The sequence below is a fragment of the Pinus tabuliformis genome, chromosome 4_2, assembly GCF_031772625.1.
Source record: "Pinus tabuliformis cultivar Carrire ecotype Pingquan chromosome 4_2, CPIR1, whole genome shotgun sequence".
Lineage (NCBI taxonomy): Eukaryota > Viridiplantae > Streptophyta > Pinopsida > Pinales > Pinaceae > Pinus > Pinus tabuliformis.
This window is the reverse complement of record NC_142304.1, coordinates 822,847,293-822,863,488: the sequence shown is the minus strand read 5'-3', so window position 1 is coordinate 822,863,488 and position 16,196 is coordinate 822,847,293. Positions and strand designations below refer to the sequence as shown.

Sequence of the window (16,196 nt, the reverse complement as noted above, 5' to 3'; positions counted from 1 at the left end):
GACCAATGGATAGATTGCCCTGGTCATGAATCTAGTCCATGGCATTAAGGTGCCTAAAGTTCTTCATAACCTCCCTAGTTAAGAGGGAGTGTTGGAAAATGTAGCTAAGTTCGGTCTTCATTTAATGTATTTGAATCATCTTGTAATGTACTTGTCAAAAGAATAAAGAAAAGGATTTTTATTATTATTATTGTGACTTATTAAAGCATGGGTTTCATGCTTGGGTCACCATGTTTTAGGTCAAAGTCCCCATTGAGGACTTCTATGATTTATTCTGAGTCAATAGAGCCATTGTACTTTTAAAGAGACCCTTCTTGGGCTTTTGAATTATGTAATAAGGTTTATTATTGATTCAAATATAAGTTATGTATCCTCCACATCAAGTCAGCCCCGAAGAGATCAATTCGTCCTAAGGACATCAATTCGACCTCCCTTGAAGCCTATAAATAGAAGCAAGTCGAATTCATTTGTAACAAACTCTCTCACAAGGAAGTTTGCTATCTCTTGAAGCTGAAAGAAGTGCGAAGTAGAAGAAGAAAGGGAAGTAAGTGCGAGTTGGGTGGAGTCTAAGGAGAAGAAGAAAAAAGAAATTTTGGTGCCTCTCTCTCTCTTTGTTTCGTGCCCTAGTTTCGGAGATCGAAGTCTTCCAAGTTTTGCTGATGTCAAACGCTACCTGATGCTGGACGCTGCTACATAGTCAAAGTTGTTGAAAGAGAGGTCGAAGATCTGGGAGGCTGACTTGGTGTGGAGGAAAGGTTTGGTCTTTGTCTAGGGTGAAGAGTCTCAGAGAATACTATTGAAAGGAAGAGACATTTTGGTATTTTTTATTATTGGTCCTTTAGTTTTAAAAGTAGGTGTAACAACTCAAATATTGAGTGAATAATTAGAATATAGAATATATCTTCAGGTTTGAGGCATGAAGAAAAGTTATGGTCAATGCCAAGAAATTATGCCATTGAGTTCAAATAGTTAAGGTGCAATGATACCAAAATAAAGCAAAACCATAGATTTTAGGTTTAATGCATGATCTACATTTACCAGTTGTCAAGTTTGGATGCTTGCAGTTTAATTAGATAATCACATATCATACTAATGTAAAACTTAGAATTAGACAATGACGTGTCCTACTAATGTAAAACTTAGAATAGGACCTGGCTGCTTCTATAATGAATTTTCCCAACCTTGACATTTTAGATCACGATTCTAGCAGTGTAAAAATGTGTAGTATGGTGACTAAGCAGTCAATCTTGAAAATCACAACTACACGATTGATAACATATGTGCAATAGACCTAATATCATTTAGCATAAACTCAAAAGTTTGAAAAAACATCACGAAGATTGTCATTCTTACAGAAGGAATAGCAAACCGAAAGTTCCACATAAATGTCAGTTATTAGTCCTCTTCCAAATTAATAGAATCGTTGAATTTTCCATAAAGAATTTTCTTTAGGTCAGCCATCTGTGCCAGCACTGACTCCTTTTCTTCCTCTAATTTTTCAAGTTCTTTTGTGGTTTCCTCCTTCATTGATTCTAACCTGTTCTCAACTTCCTCTTTTGGCATGTGTCTAAAAACTTCTCCAAGCTGAAATCTCACTATTGCCGGAAGAAGAGCGAAGTAGAAGAAGAAGGGGGAGGAAGTGCGAGTTGGGTGGAATCTATGGAGAAGAAGAAAAACGAAATTTTGGTGCCTCCCTCTCTCTTTGTTTCGTGCCCTAGTTTCGGAGATCGAAATCTTCCAAGTTTTGTTGATGTCGGAAGCTCCCTAATGCTGGACGCTGCTACATAGTCGAAGTTGTTGAAAGAGAGGTCGAAGATCTGGGAGGCTAACTTGGTGTGGAGGAAAGGTTTGGTCTTTGTCTAGGGTGAAGAGTCTCAAAGAATACTATTGAAAAGAAGAGAATTTTCACTGGGTTTTCCCCTAGAGGGGGCTTTTGCCCTAGCATAGTGCCTATCTCTCTTGTCCATTGTTTTATGTGTTTTCGCTTTGGTAATTGTTTGACGAACTAAAGAAAGAAGATATAAACAAAACTTAATAAGAAGTCAAGAACATCACAAGTAATTATCAAGTTTAAGAAAAAAAATCTGCCTTTCTGATTTTCTAACACATAGCGCACAAAAAAACAAACATGTCACAAGCAAGATCTAAACCTGGGTACTGAAGATAATTCTTCCTCTCAAACTACCTAAGCCAGACACAATTGACTCTACCAAAGTTGTGTTTACACTCGATCCTTTTGTAGAATGTGGCCATTATGGGGCTAACCAAATAAAAATTAGTAATAGAGACCAATGACGTATTGCTTAAAACTAAAAATCACACATTTTGGTATTTTTGTAAGATTGGTCCTTTAGTTTGAAAAGTAGGTGAAACAACTCAAATATTGAGTGAATAATTAGAATATAGAATATATCTTCAGGTTTGAGGCATGAAGAAGAGTTATGGTCAATGCCAAGAAATTATGCCATTGAGTTCAAATAGTTAAGGTGCAATGATACCAAAATAAAGCAAAAACATAGATTTTAGGTTAAATGCATGATCTACATTTGCCAGTTGTCAAATTTGGATGCTTGCAGTTTAATTAGATAATCACATGTCATACTAATGTAAAACTTAGAATTAGACAATGACGTGTCCTACTAATGTAAAACTTAGAATAGGACCTGGCTGCTTCTATAATGAATTTTCCCAAACTTGACATTTTAGATCACGATTCTAGCAATGTAAAAATGTGTAGTATGGTGACTAAGCAGTCAATCTTGAAAATCACAACTACACGATTGATAACATATGTGCAATAGACCTAATATCATTTAGCATAAACTCAAAAGTTTGATAAAACATCATGAAGATTGTCATTCTTACAGAAGGAATAGCAAACCGAAAGTTCCACATAAATGTCGGTTATTAGTCCTCTTCTAAATTAATAGAATCGTTGAATTTTCCATAGAGAATTTTCTTTAGGTCAGCCATCTGTGCCAGAACTGACTCCTTTTCTTCCTCTAATTTTTCAAGTTCTTTTGTGGTTTCCTCCTTCATTGATTCTAACCTGTTCTCAACTTCCTCTTTTGGCATGTGGCTAAAAACTTCTCCAAGCTGAAATCTCACTATTTCCTCATCTGCAAGTATGAGTTCATTGCTTGCATCTTCAAGGTTCTCTGTCATTTCCTGCATTGAAGAAAAGACGAAACTCAATTTTTCACATATTCTCAAAGTCAATACGAAAGAACACAGCAACGAGAACAATTTGGTAGGGTATAAAAGGCCCTTCTTACATATGATTCCTTATTGAGGTTCATTCGATTCTATGACAATGAAAATGTACACTGGAAAACAAAGCATACTAAACAGGGTATTAATCACAATAACATAATACAACATTTCAATTATGCATTACAAAAAAACAGATCATAGTATTAAGTCTGTCTCCTATCAAAAATGTATCGGACTTGCTCACAGTTTAACATAGTCAGATTTAAAACATTTCTTATCCCTTCTAAATTAATCAGAACTACATCATCTTTGAGATCAAAACAATATAACGAAAGCCCTTTACTAACAGTTTACAATGGTCAAATTTAAAATATTTCTTATCCCTTCTAAATTAATGAACTATATCATATTTGCAACCAAAAGAATATAACGAAAGCCCTTAGAAATAGCCAAGGCAGGTTTTCTTCGAATTACCACTCAAAACTAAGGTACCAATTAAGATTATACGATCTAGGACAGCATTAGATATAAATTATTTAAACGATTTACAACCCTTAGAAGACAACAGCCAAGGGGCACCGTAGAGATGACAAGAAGCCAAATTAAGGGCCGATTCAATCAAAAGGCTACCCATGTTACGCTGTGTCCAGGAAAACAAAAAGCTAGTATCTTTTGCACTTTGTGCTTGAGGCATGGTTACAAAAGCTAATGTTAAACCTAAATTAGTCATTATAATGTATTATCTTTCAAGTGTATTTTGTCGTTTAATTGACAGATAACTATTACATCTTGATCACAGATGTACTTCAATCATTTATGACCAAGTTGTGAATTAAGTCACCAAGTCATCATCAGCATTAGATATAAATTATTTAAACGATTTACAACCCTTAGAAGACACCAGCCAAGGGGCACCGTAGAGATGACAAGAAGCCAAATTAAGGGCCGATTCAATGAAAAGGGTACCCATGTTACGCTGTGTCCAGGAAAACAAAAAGCTAGTATCTTTTGCACTTTGTGCTTCAGGCATGGTTACAAGAGCTAATGTTAAACCTAAATTAGTCATTATAATGTATTGTCTTTTAAGTGTATTTTCTCGTTTAATTGACAGATAACTATTACATCTTGATCACAGATGTACTTCAATCATTTATGACGAAGTTGTGAATTAAGTCACCAAGTCATCATCATGAAGACATCGATAGGAATTCTAACTAGATGGGTTAAGGGTTGTGTTTCCCAACTATTGTCTGTAATATCCCCAGGGAAAAATTTGCCCTTAGGGTTATTAGGAGCATAAGATACTGCAGTATTTCTACTCTTATGCAATTAGAGATAATATTGAATTCTCAACAGAACAATTAGTAGTTGTTTCCATCAACATTTCATGCAATATAGCCAACCCAGCCATACAAAATAGGATTACAAGTCCACCGATTCTCCAATATCATACCAAGGTTTAAATACACAATTGATGGCTGCTGCTACAGCAGACCCTACAGCCCTAATTCTATGGTTCTGACTTCAGTAATAGCGATGTTGAGTTCGCTGCTACAGAAAATCTCAACCCCTTCATTCAACGGTGCTCGTCACTGCACAAATTGCTCCCTCACAAGCTTACTTCCTACAAGGCACTCCAACATACCGTAGTGTAATGTCCCAAGGGGATTTTTGCCCATAGGGTTTCAAAGTAAGGAATATATTGCACTAATTACACAGTATCATTTGCAACTTTCCAAATGACAATTATAAAGCAACAGTGAACAGATAAGTATAATCAGCATGAAACTTCAGTAGCTTACATCAATTCCAATTTAACAACCGTTTACTAGAGCTGTTACACGCTAACAGTATCAATCCCTTCAATGCTGTTACACCCTAACAGTATCAATCCCTTCAATACTGATAATATAGTTGCAAACACAAATTAACCCTAGTCAATTCAAATGTTTCTACCAACAACTTACAGTACTGTAAATCAACAACTTCAATCTACAACTGGTTCCACAACAACTTCAATCTACAACTGGATTCTGCTACACTGATGACTACCCTAGTGAGCTGACTGTCTTGCTGCTTTTACAGTCCTGTTTGGTCTGATCTGCTGTAACAATCCCCGGATGACAGGGTCTTCTTTAATTGCTGTACAGGACCCTAACCAGGTGCCGCCAGGGGGGATATCCTTAATCAGCCGCAGTGTATCTGCTGTTCCAGGGGATCTGAGCTTTCTGCCACAGGGGTCTAAGCTTTATCCTTCAACAGTCTTAAGTATAACCCCTACACTAATTCATTGTCACAACAATGCCCAGAAATAGGTTGACCACAGGTGATTCTAGGCCCTAATCCATCCTTAAGTCGTAGTAGGGTCTGACTGCCTTCCTGTGGACGTCCACAGCCCTAGAAGAGTTGATCAATGGGCTGCTGTCCTCAAAATGAGCCTCAGACTTGTTGAAAATTGGCAGCTCAGGGATGAATTTCCTTAAATAAAATTTCATTTCTGACAATTCCGGAGTGACTTTCTAAAAATAGAAAGTCATGTCTAGCATCTCAAATATGACTTTACAGAAATAGTAAATCACTTTGTATCAATTGGAAATCAAGTATAGTTGATGGAAAATCACTCAATTTATCATTAATCAATCATCATAGTTCAAATTTGAAATAATTATCAATATTATCACTACTATTATCATTATCTTTATGATGCTATGATATTATTATCAAAAAAAAATCAAGTCACCTTACCTTCATACTTTGCACCCCCTCTCCTTAATGTCTCACGTAACTCTATGTTACACTCTCTCTTACTCTCTCATTAAAGTCTTGGTATATTCCTCTTACACACTCATTGAAGGCATGTCATAAAAGATTCCTCTTGCGCACTCTTAAAGCATGTGTTACACTCTCTCTTAAATACATAAGTTACAAAGGCATGCATACCTCTCCTTAAATGGCATTTGTTACCCACTCCTTAATTGCATGAGTTACTCTTCCTAAAAAGGCATGAGTTACACTCCTCAAGGCATGCGAGATTCCTCCTTTGAAGGCATGTGTTGCCTCTCTCCATAATGGCTTAAGTTACTCTTCCCTATTTGGCATACAAGTTACTCTTAAGGCATGCTCCTCCTTTATATATGTGCCTCATATCTTCTCCCCTCACTACTTGTGCATTGTGAAAGAAGGATTCGAAATTGAGAGAGAGAGAGTTGGAGAGACTTGGAGAAGATTGTGAGAAAGAAAGACTTGGGGAGTTGTGTTATCAAAACCAAACCGAACCGAAGGTTTGAGGCCAAAACCGGTTCGGACCAGTGACCTGAACCGTTTTTGGCCGGTTTGATACCGAACCAAGTGGTTCTTGGACGAAACCGGCCGGTTTGGTACCAAACTAACATTTTTTCATTGAACTGTTCGGTTCAGTACTGAAGCGGCCAATTTTATACATTGCCACCAAGGACCCTTTGAACGCAAATTTTTTTTCAAAAAAGCAATGATTTATGACAAGGGAAGCCTAGTATTTGACCATATTTTGTCCTCCTAATGCTATGCAATTCATGGTAATGTTAATTCTTAAAATAAAAGTGACATTCACTTTTATCTTTCGTTTTCATCATTTTACTTAAATTTTTACCATTACCATGAAATGACTCAGGATGTTTGAGTGGTTCTAACCTCATTAGATTTCATATGGAGAAAGTAAAATTTTAGATCTCACTCAAAATCCAGTAGACTTAACAATTTTCCGGGATTTCAAGATTGGGGGGATTGTAATGCTACATTCGATTTTGTCATGTACGAGGGTATGGAACTAGTATTTAATCAAGAGTACCAAGCCCTCTATGTACCTTGATGTTAGTGGCATTGGTTGCCGAACTCCTCTATCATGAACCTACTAAACAATGTACCCATCACTCAAATAAAATCTTGACTTAACATGCTATGTTTTTTTATCTTATTTTAATGCTTAGAGGGTGATATTGATGACAAAGATCCCAATATAGGCAATGATTTTGATGATATGTAGGTATTTGTTGTAGCATGATTTTTTTGGATGTCAGAAGCCATGTAGAGCTTGTTTGTTGATATATTTTTGGTTTAGAGATGGATTGCACTCGGTGCTATTTTGGTTATGTGCACCCTTACATGTTGTATAAATGAGAACTTTTGCTTATTTGTGTATAAATGGTTTGGATTCATATGGATGCACATGAATATATATGGTTTTCTTTAAATTTTGAATATTTTATGTGTTTTTGGTTGACTGGTTTTTTGGTCTAATTTTTTTACCGGTTTCCATCTGATTCTGACCGATTCCCAGTCCGGGGAGTCTACCGGTTCAATGACTGGTCTAGTTCTGATAACTATGTGGGAGAGTAAGAGCAGAACTTGAAGGTTGATTCACAGTTTGCATCAATTGTTGCTATTAGTGATATTCATGCTACAGCTTGTTTAGATTTGAGTGAACTTACCCATTCTCTTGATGTCTCATTGTACTTTGTATCTCTGCTCAACAATTGATATCTAATACAAGAAGAATCTGGTTGGGATTTCCTCTTGTGGGTTTTTCCCTGGTCATTGGACTTAAATTCTCTATCTCATTTTGTTCTTGATTGTTTTCCATTGTGCATTTGGTTTATGGTCTATCTACAATTGTTTAACTAATATTGCAACATAAAGAAGTTTTGTAATAAGTGAATGTTACATCATAGAACATCAAATTTTAACATGGTATCAGAGCTTTGGTGAAGACAAGCCCAAGAAGATAAAGAGTTGTCACTTTTTATTTGCTGCTGAAATAAGGAGTCCTTACTTGTTGCTCCTTTGCTGGTGAATCTTACTTGTGGCTCCTTCCTTGCTGCTGAAATCTTATTTGCTGCTCCTTTCGTGCTGCTGAAATCTTACTTGTTGCTCCTTGCTGCTGAAATCTTATTTGTCGCTCATTTCTTGTTGTTGAAATCTTACTTGTTTCCCCTTTGAAGATCTTATTTGCTGCTGAAATAAGGAGATCTCATTTGTTGTCTCATTTGCTGCTGAAACAAGGAGATCTTATTTGTTGTCCTATTTGTTGCCGAAATAAGGAGATCTTATTTGTTGTCCTATTTGCTGCTGAAATTTGTTTTGATCAAGATGTCTTCTTCTTACTTCAAGAATTGTCTTCTTCTTCTACTAATAATGTGAATTAGAATGACAAACAAGCTTAATGTGTTTTATCAATGTGATCATGACAAATTAATTGCATAACTCATCGGAAACCAACCATCCCAGTTCTAAGTTGTCCTGACATATTTCCTCTGGCCAAAAGTGCTCTAGCCATAACAAAATACAAATAAAATCCACAATAAAAAGTGTTGAAAAGGAAACATTAAAACCTAAAGGTGCTCCGAATCCCCTAAACTCCAATTCTGCCTAGGAGAACAAATTTCTTTTTCCAAGCATATGAGATAGTTCTTTATACCATTGTACTGTACTTAAAATCGATATATCAAGTTTTTGCATTCTGTAATCTAAAATGCTGAAGTAAGTCTCAAGGATACTATTCCAAATGATTTAGTTCTTATAGTTACAACAGCATTAGAAACATCTTATCAGATAATCATTCAATAAAGGATTAAGCCATGTTATTAGTGGATAATACTTCTTGGGATTAGTCTTAAATCTTGATCACTACACCAGGTCTCAGGCAGACAACATTCCAATTTTTTAGTACCTTCCATGAGCCCATTTGTGGCAATGTTAAGCCAAAATTGGTGACATGATGAATGATGGGTTTGGGGCTTATAGCATACAGTTATACAGCATGACGGGTATTGGGCTCATAGCATTGAGTTTCAATTATTTGTTGTCAACTTATCTGTATCCATGATTGCATCTACAGTGTATATCTCAAAGCCACAAATACTTGACATTTTCATGCATGTACATCATGTTTATTTTTTAATAGCATATGCAAGTTCTTAAAAAACAAAATTTAAGTCATTGTGCTTATAGATTCGCCTTTGGTTGATGAATCCATTTGGCAATTAACAATAGTTATTTGTATGAGGGCCTCCTCTTGTAAAGCGCTACAAAGGGCCCCTTGCTCCAAATTGTGGAATGTCACCATTACAACTTCCTGAATCTGTACTTGCAATCAACCTGCTGTTCTATATTGAAGGTTTTGAAATAGACATTTATAACTTCATGTCAATATTGGAGCATAATGATTGGATATCTTTAGTTTGCAATGAAAATTTGACTATGATTGTGTACAAACCCACTGCTTGTTATCAAATTGTTCTTTTAGATGAGCAATGTGGAAATTGTATTCATCAATGCCACTATGCTTAGCATGTGGCTTATAAATTAAATTGCATTTAATAGCAGCACTTGTGGCTGTTTATTTCTGTAACTGTTGACATCTTCCATATGCATAGTATCTCACTAACATGTTGACAATATGCAGCCTAAATCTTATAAACTGCAGTCTCAATAACATATTCTTAGAGAATATGACTGAACTACCAACTTACCTATTACCCACCACCAATGGGTGACCCCATAGGAGAACTTTTCTCCTAGATTTGTCTTCAGCTGTGTTAAAATTAGCAACTAGGGCCAAATTCCACCTTGGGACAGCTCATTTGATGGAGATGATGATTGCATTAAATTCCTCTATTCGAAAGAACCAAAATTGATATAAAGGTCATCCAATTTGAACAAGCAGAAGTGCATTTTTGAATTTATGCCCACACATGTGCAAATTGTTTTGGTCGGCCACATCAACATGTAAGCTTTGTTACCTATCACTTCGTGGGTGATATCCCCAGGAGAAAAATTTTCCCATAATAAGCCTCAGCCAGCAGCCCCTTGATGCCTCCTACTAGCTCGTTTTGTCATTTCTCTGCCACCTGAGCCAGCCATGTGGTCCCTCACCCACCTGTATGGATCGTATGTTTGAAGGTGGGCCTCCCGAATCTAAAGGTATGTCTTGTCATTTGGTAATTGAGTATTGGGTTTACTTATCATGGATACTTATGGGTATGGATTGATGGGAGTATTTCGCGGAAAGAGTGGGCTTAGTTTGTGCTCCTGTCCCCTTGATCTCTTTTGGTTGTTACCTTTGGATCTTAGTCCCGTGGGATCTCCTTTATTGACCATTTGGTTCTAGGGTGGTACTACTTGGGAAACCCTAATTTTGGGTGTGTGGTCCCGCTCCTTTATCCACACATATCACTCCCTTTCCACACACTATACCCCCATTCATATTTTCTCCAACCTAGCTCCACATAGGGCTAGCCTCCCTATCCCCTTGCCCCCACCTTGGATCAGGTCTAGAATGATGCCCCGAAGGTTGAATCAATTAAAAGAAAAAATGAAAAGCATGAATGGGGCCACATTTAACAGGAAATTGTACCACAAAATGCAAAAGATGGTCGGGACAAAAATAATTAGCACGTGGGCAAAAGCCATTACATGAGCTCTACCCCAATCATTGGCCATCACCCTGGTTCCATAGGCCCTAGATGAGCCTCCTCTATCATTCAGGAACCCATGATTGTCCCAACCCCTGGAGGGCAATAAACCACCCTACCTAAAGGGGGTAATCACTATTATATCTTACACATCATGCTCTTGTCCTTTGAGCCCCGAGCAGTTAATTAAAGAAAATTCATAAAAGGCAAAAGGCATATGAAGAAGGGTGGAAAAATCAAGGTCGAGGCACCTCATGTACCATGATTGCTCCCTCCTATACATTACATACCCAGGTGTGGGCTTCCCCTTATCTAGCTACCCCTATGCCCCACTATGTGGCCCAGGATTGCCCCTCTCATTCCCTATTCCATTCCACTTATTTATCACTTGCCACCCCCATTAGAGGGATGTACCTTGGACATATTATCCCCTTTAAGGGCTGAAAACACCTAATAAGGTACTTGGCTAACCCCCTTTGGAGCTTGGAGACACTTGCACATGACAAAGGCCACTACGGAAGGGCATGCCATTATGAAGTACCCACATTGTTATCCATGATTTGTAAGCTTTTTACCCGATTATTTTAATGATTGGTTGTACTGGAAGCCTAGGGGACACATTGGATCTTATGCAGGATTACAAGTGGTTTCCATTTGGGTTTGGTTTCCCTATATGGGATCCTAACCCCCAGAGGTCTACATTGGCACATGTAGGGTGTGCATAGAGGGCCACTGTTGGGTTGTGTTATATTCTTTTCACGACTAGGCCACCAGGGGGGTTAGAAGGGGGGTGGAGCCCCCCCTTCGTTGCACTGATTGCGTAACAGGAGGCTCACGGGGGGGTGGCAACCCCCTCTGTCTGGGAGGTTTGAGGGGGGTGGACAACCCCGCTCTACGGGGTCTGGAGCAGCGCCCTAGGCAAAAAAATTTGGACCCTATATTAGGTTGGGCAAACCTACCTATGCTTTTGTGCATGGTTTTTGCACATGGTTTTGGACGCGATGGTTTTCAGTCCATGGTTTTGGACGTGATGGTTTTCGGTCCATGGTATTGGATGCTTCGACATGTATAAATATGTATTGTAATATTGAAATGAACATAACGAAATATCAAACTGGTAGTCCCGGTTTTGAGATCCAAGGGAAAACCTCTATGATATGTGTTTTATGTGTTATGCTCTCACATTGTTTATTTTCTGTTGTTAGAATTCGTATGCAAGTAATTTTTGTATGGGGTTAAAACCTACATTTGGTATCAAAGCCAGGTTTTGGCTTCAAGGGGACACCTTTGTTGCTGAGGGGTTTCGCTCAGGCCCGTGGTAGACCCTCTTCAGTGGGAGATTTGCAAGATCGATTCTGGTGGTGAAAGAAGATGGCGAGTAGTGGAAAGATAGAGATCGAAAAATTTAATGGTCAGAGTTTTGAGTTGTGGAAACTCAAGATGAAGGATCCGTTGGTGGACAAAGATCAGTGGATCGCAGTAAATCCGAATACTAAACCAACAAGAGTGTCCGATGAAGAATGGAAGAAGTTGGATCGGAAAGCAAAGAGCACAATACGGTTGTGTGTCTCAGATTCAGTATTGTTGAATGTATCAAGGGAAGCTACGGCTAAGGCTTTGTGGAACAAGTTAAGGACTTTGTACCAATCTAAGTCTCTGGTGAATAAACTATTCCTATGGAAAAAGTTGTATAACCTGAAGATGAAAGATGGAGACTCGGTGACAGAGCATCTGAACGCATTTAATACTGTGGTAAGTCAGTTATTATCTGATGATATTAAAATTTCAGATGAAGATAAGTGCATCAGTTTGTTATGTTCTCTACTAGATTCGTGGGATAGTCTGGTTATTGCAATAGGTAGCAATGCAACTGCCTTGAAGTTTGATGAAATAGTCTCATCCTTGCTGACGGAGGAGATGAGACGGAAAAATATGGAGAGCCAGAATGGTGATGCCTTGTCTGTACGAGAATAGTCCCAGAGTATAAACAAAAATAAGTCATCGAGTGGGAAATCTAAATCTCCAGGAAAACCTGTAAAGGTGGTGTGCTGGAAATGCGGAAAGGAAGAGCACTACAAAAGGGACTATAAATCTAAAGCTCCTGACAAAGGAAAGGGATCTAATGATACTCCTTCTGCAAAGGTGAAAACCACCTCAGATGAAGGTGGCTTCTTCAAGTACACATGTAGATCATGAGACATGGTTGATTGACTCAGGTGCATCCTTTCACTTCACTCCCCATAGAGAGTGGTTCTGCGAGTATGAGAAATATGATGGTGGTGATGTCTTCTTGGAAGATGACAGGAAGGCTAAAATCGTTGGTCGCGGAAAAGTAAAGTTGAAGTTGCAAGGTGGAAGGGTTAGAACACTTCCGGGTGATTTGCATATTCCTGCATTAGCCAGAAATTTGATTTCTGTAAGCAAGCTAGATGATGCAGATGTAAAAACAGTGTTCGAGAAGGATACCTGCAAGATGGTTCGGGGAGCACTGGTATTGATGCGGGGAGTTCAAATTGGAACTTTGTACAAGCTGCAAGGTAGCACTGTTGTTGACAGGTGCAACAATTCTGTAGTTCCTGAAAGTGGAGCAGAAAATCTAGTGGTCTCTGGAGAGAAGACCATGCTGTGGCATCAAAGGCTTGGACATATTGGAGAGAAGGGACTTCGAATACTTCATGGTAAAGGTATGGTAGAAGGTATGAGTAATAGCTCTCTGGATTTTGATTTCTGCGATAATTGTGTATATGGGAAGCAGAATCGGGTGAGTTTCCCCTTTGGTCGTAAGAGGGTGAAACAAATATTAGAACTTGTGCACAATGATGTGTTTGGACCTGTGAAGGTTATATCACTGGGTAAGTTTGTGTACTATGTATCATTTATAGATAACTTCTCAAGAAATACATGGATATATTTCCTTAAGAAGAAATCTGAAGTCTTTGACATGTTTAAAGAATTTAAGGCTCTGGTGGAAAACTAGACAAAAAAGAAGATAAAGGTGTTGAGGACAAATAACGGTGGAGAGTTTTGCAGTAAGGAATTTGAAGAATTCTGTAAGAAGTGTGGTATAGCACGGCAGAAGACTACTCCATACACGCCAGAGCAAAATGGAGTTGCAGAAAGAATGAACAAGACGTTGATGGAAAGGGGAAGAAGCATGCTTAGTGGTGCCGGGTTAGGACAGGAATTCTGGGCAGAAGCAGTGAAGACAACATGTTAGCTGGTCAACAGATCACCTTCATCAGCATTGGAGGATAAGACTCCACAAGAGGTATGGACTGGTAAGAAACCCTCTCTTTCACATCTGAAGGTATTTGGATGTGATGCATATGTACATGTTCAAAAGGAGAAAAAAACCAAGTAGGATAGTAAATCTGAAAAGTGCATCTTTATTGGGTATAAGAATGGTTTTAAGGGTTATAAGCTTTGGAACCCAGTAACAAGGAAGGTTGTGTATAGTCAAGATGTGGTGTTCAGAGAAGTGAAAGATGTTATTAAACATGAAATCCAACCAAAGGAACCTAAGAAGATAGAGTTTGAGCTTAAGGAGGAAGAATCAGACTCTACAACAAAAAAGGAATCAAAAGATGAAGAGCCACAAACTCCGGGTGTGAGAAAATCAGTTCGAGAAAGAAGACAACCAGAAAGGTATAGTCCATCTACTTTCTGTTCAATTTTTTCTTTATCTATTACTGATGATGATCCTAGAACTGTGAAGGAAGCAATAGATTCAGAAGATGGAAAACTTTGGAAAGAGGCCATGGTTGATGAAATGGCATCTTTGCACAAAAATGAGGCTTGGGATCTGGTGGAGTTGTCGGTTGGAAGGAAACCCATTGGCAGCAAATGGGTGTTCAAGAAGAAGACAAATGCAGAAGGAAAGGTGGAGAAATACAAAGCTCGGTTGGTAGCAAAAGGTTATTCCCAGGTGCCGGGAATTGATTTTGGTAATATTTTTTCTCATGTTGCCAAGGTAGCTTCTATTAGATTACTTTTATCTGTTACTGTTGCTTTTGATTTTGAAGTAGAACAGATGGATGTGAAGACAGCGTTTCTTCACGGGGATCTGGAAGAGGAAATCTACATGAAGCAACCTAAAGGCTTTGCAATGAGGGGTAAGAAAGAACTGGTATGCGAGTTAAATAAGTCTCTGTATGGGTTAAAACAGTCACCAAGGATGTGGTATCAGAAATTTGATACATTTATACGGGGACTTGGCTGAACCAGAAGCAAAGTAGATCACTGTGTGTATTTTAAATTAATTGGTGACCATGTTATTTATCTGGTCTTATATGTGGATGATATGTTGTTGGTTGGAAATGATAAAGAAATTATCCAGGATTTGAAAACCCAATTGTCCTCCAAATTCGACATGAAAGATCTTGGTGCTGCAAAACTATATTTTGGGCATGGAAACTAAAGGAGATCAGGCAAAGAGGAAGCTCTAGTTAAACCAGAGAAAGTATGTCGAGACAATACTGCAGAGGTTTAATATGCAGGATAGTAAACCGGTGAAGGTTCCTATTCCTGTAGGTGTAAAGTTATCTGCTGAATAGTGTCCCAAGACACAAGAAGAGGAAGAAGACATGTCCCATGTTCCATATGCAAGTGCAGTCAGTAGCCTGATGTATGCAATGGTCTGTACTAGACCAGACATTGCACATGCAGTGGGAGTATTGAGCAGGTTTATGTCAAAACCAGGGAAGGAGCACTGGACAGCAGTGAAGCAGGTTTTCAGGTATTTGCATGGCACTAGTGATTATGGTTTATGCTACCAAGGAAGACCGGGATTGGACAGAGTTTTGGATATCCGTGGCTTTGTTGATGCGGACTAGGCTAGAGATCTGCATTAGAGAAGATCTACAAGTGGGTATGTGGTTAACCTATTTGGAGGTGCAGTCAGTTGGATGAGTAAGAAACAATCTGTAGTGGCACTATCAATTACAGAGGCAGAATACATGGCAGCCACTCATGCAAGCAAGGAAACAGTTTGGTTGCAGAGATTGTGTTCAAGTATGGGGTTAGTACAGGGAGCTATAAGGATAGACTGTGACAGCCAAAGTAAAATTTTCTTGGCAAAGAACCCTGCTTACCATTCAAAGACAAAGCACATTGATGTTCAGTATCACTTTGTGAGGGATATGATAGAAGACAAAAGGGTGTTGCTGGTAAAGGTGGACACTTTGAAGAAAACTGCAGATGCATTGACAAAATCTGTGAGCTCTTAGAAGTTCTCTTGGTGTAAAGAAACAATGGGCATTACAGGGCTGGATAAATGACTAAACTCTCATGTGGCCTCCTGTGGAAAGAAAACAAGAAGTGAGAGAATGTTGGGTTGTTTTATATTCTTTCCACGACTAGCCCACGTAGTGAACAGGGGGGTTAGAGGGGAAGCGAAGCCCCCCCTTCGTTGCACCGATTGCACAGCAAGGGGGTCACAGGGGGGGTGGGCAGCCCCCCCATCCGGGGGGTTTGAGGGGGACGGGTAGCCCCCCTCTATGGGATCTGGGGCAGTGCCCCGAGCAAAAAATATTTGGA

General features: G+C 38.7%; 1 protein-coding gene across 2 annotated transcripts in view; it reads right to left on the bottom strand.

The window, feature by feature from the left end:
* Nucleotides 1-2,619: 2,619 nt before the first annotated feature.
* Nucleotides 2,620-16,196, bottom strand: part of LOC149172195 (putative prefoldin subunit 4) — a 51,382-nt gene continuing 37,805 nt past the window's right edge. For both annotated transcript variants that reach the window (XM_089424248.1, XM_089424247.1), the window contains one exon: nt 2,620-3,168. In XM_089424248.1, the coding sequence (XP_089280374.1) occupies nt 2,908-3,168 (261 nt within the window). In that variant the 3' untranslated portion in view covers nt 2,620-2,907. The remainder of the gene's footprint in view (nt 3,169-16,196) is intronic.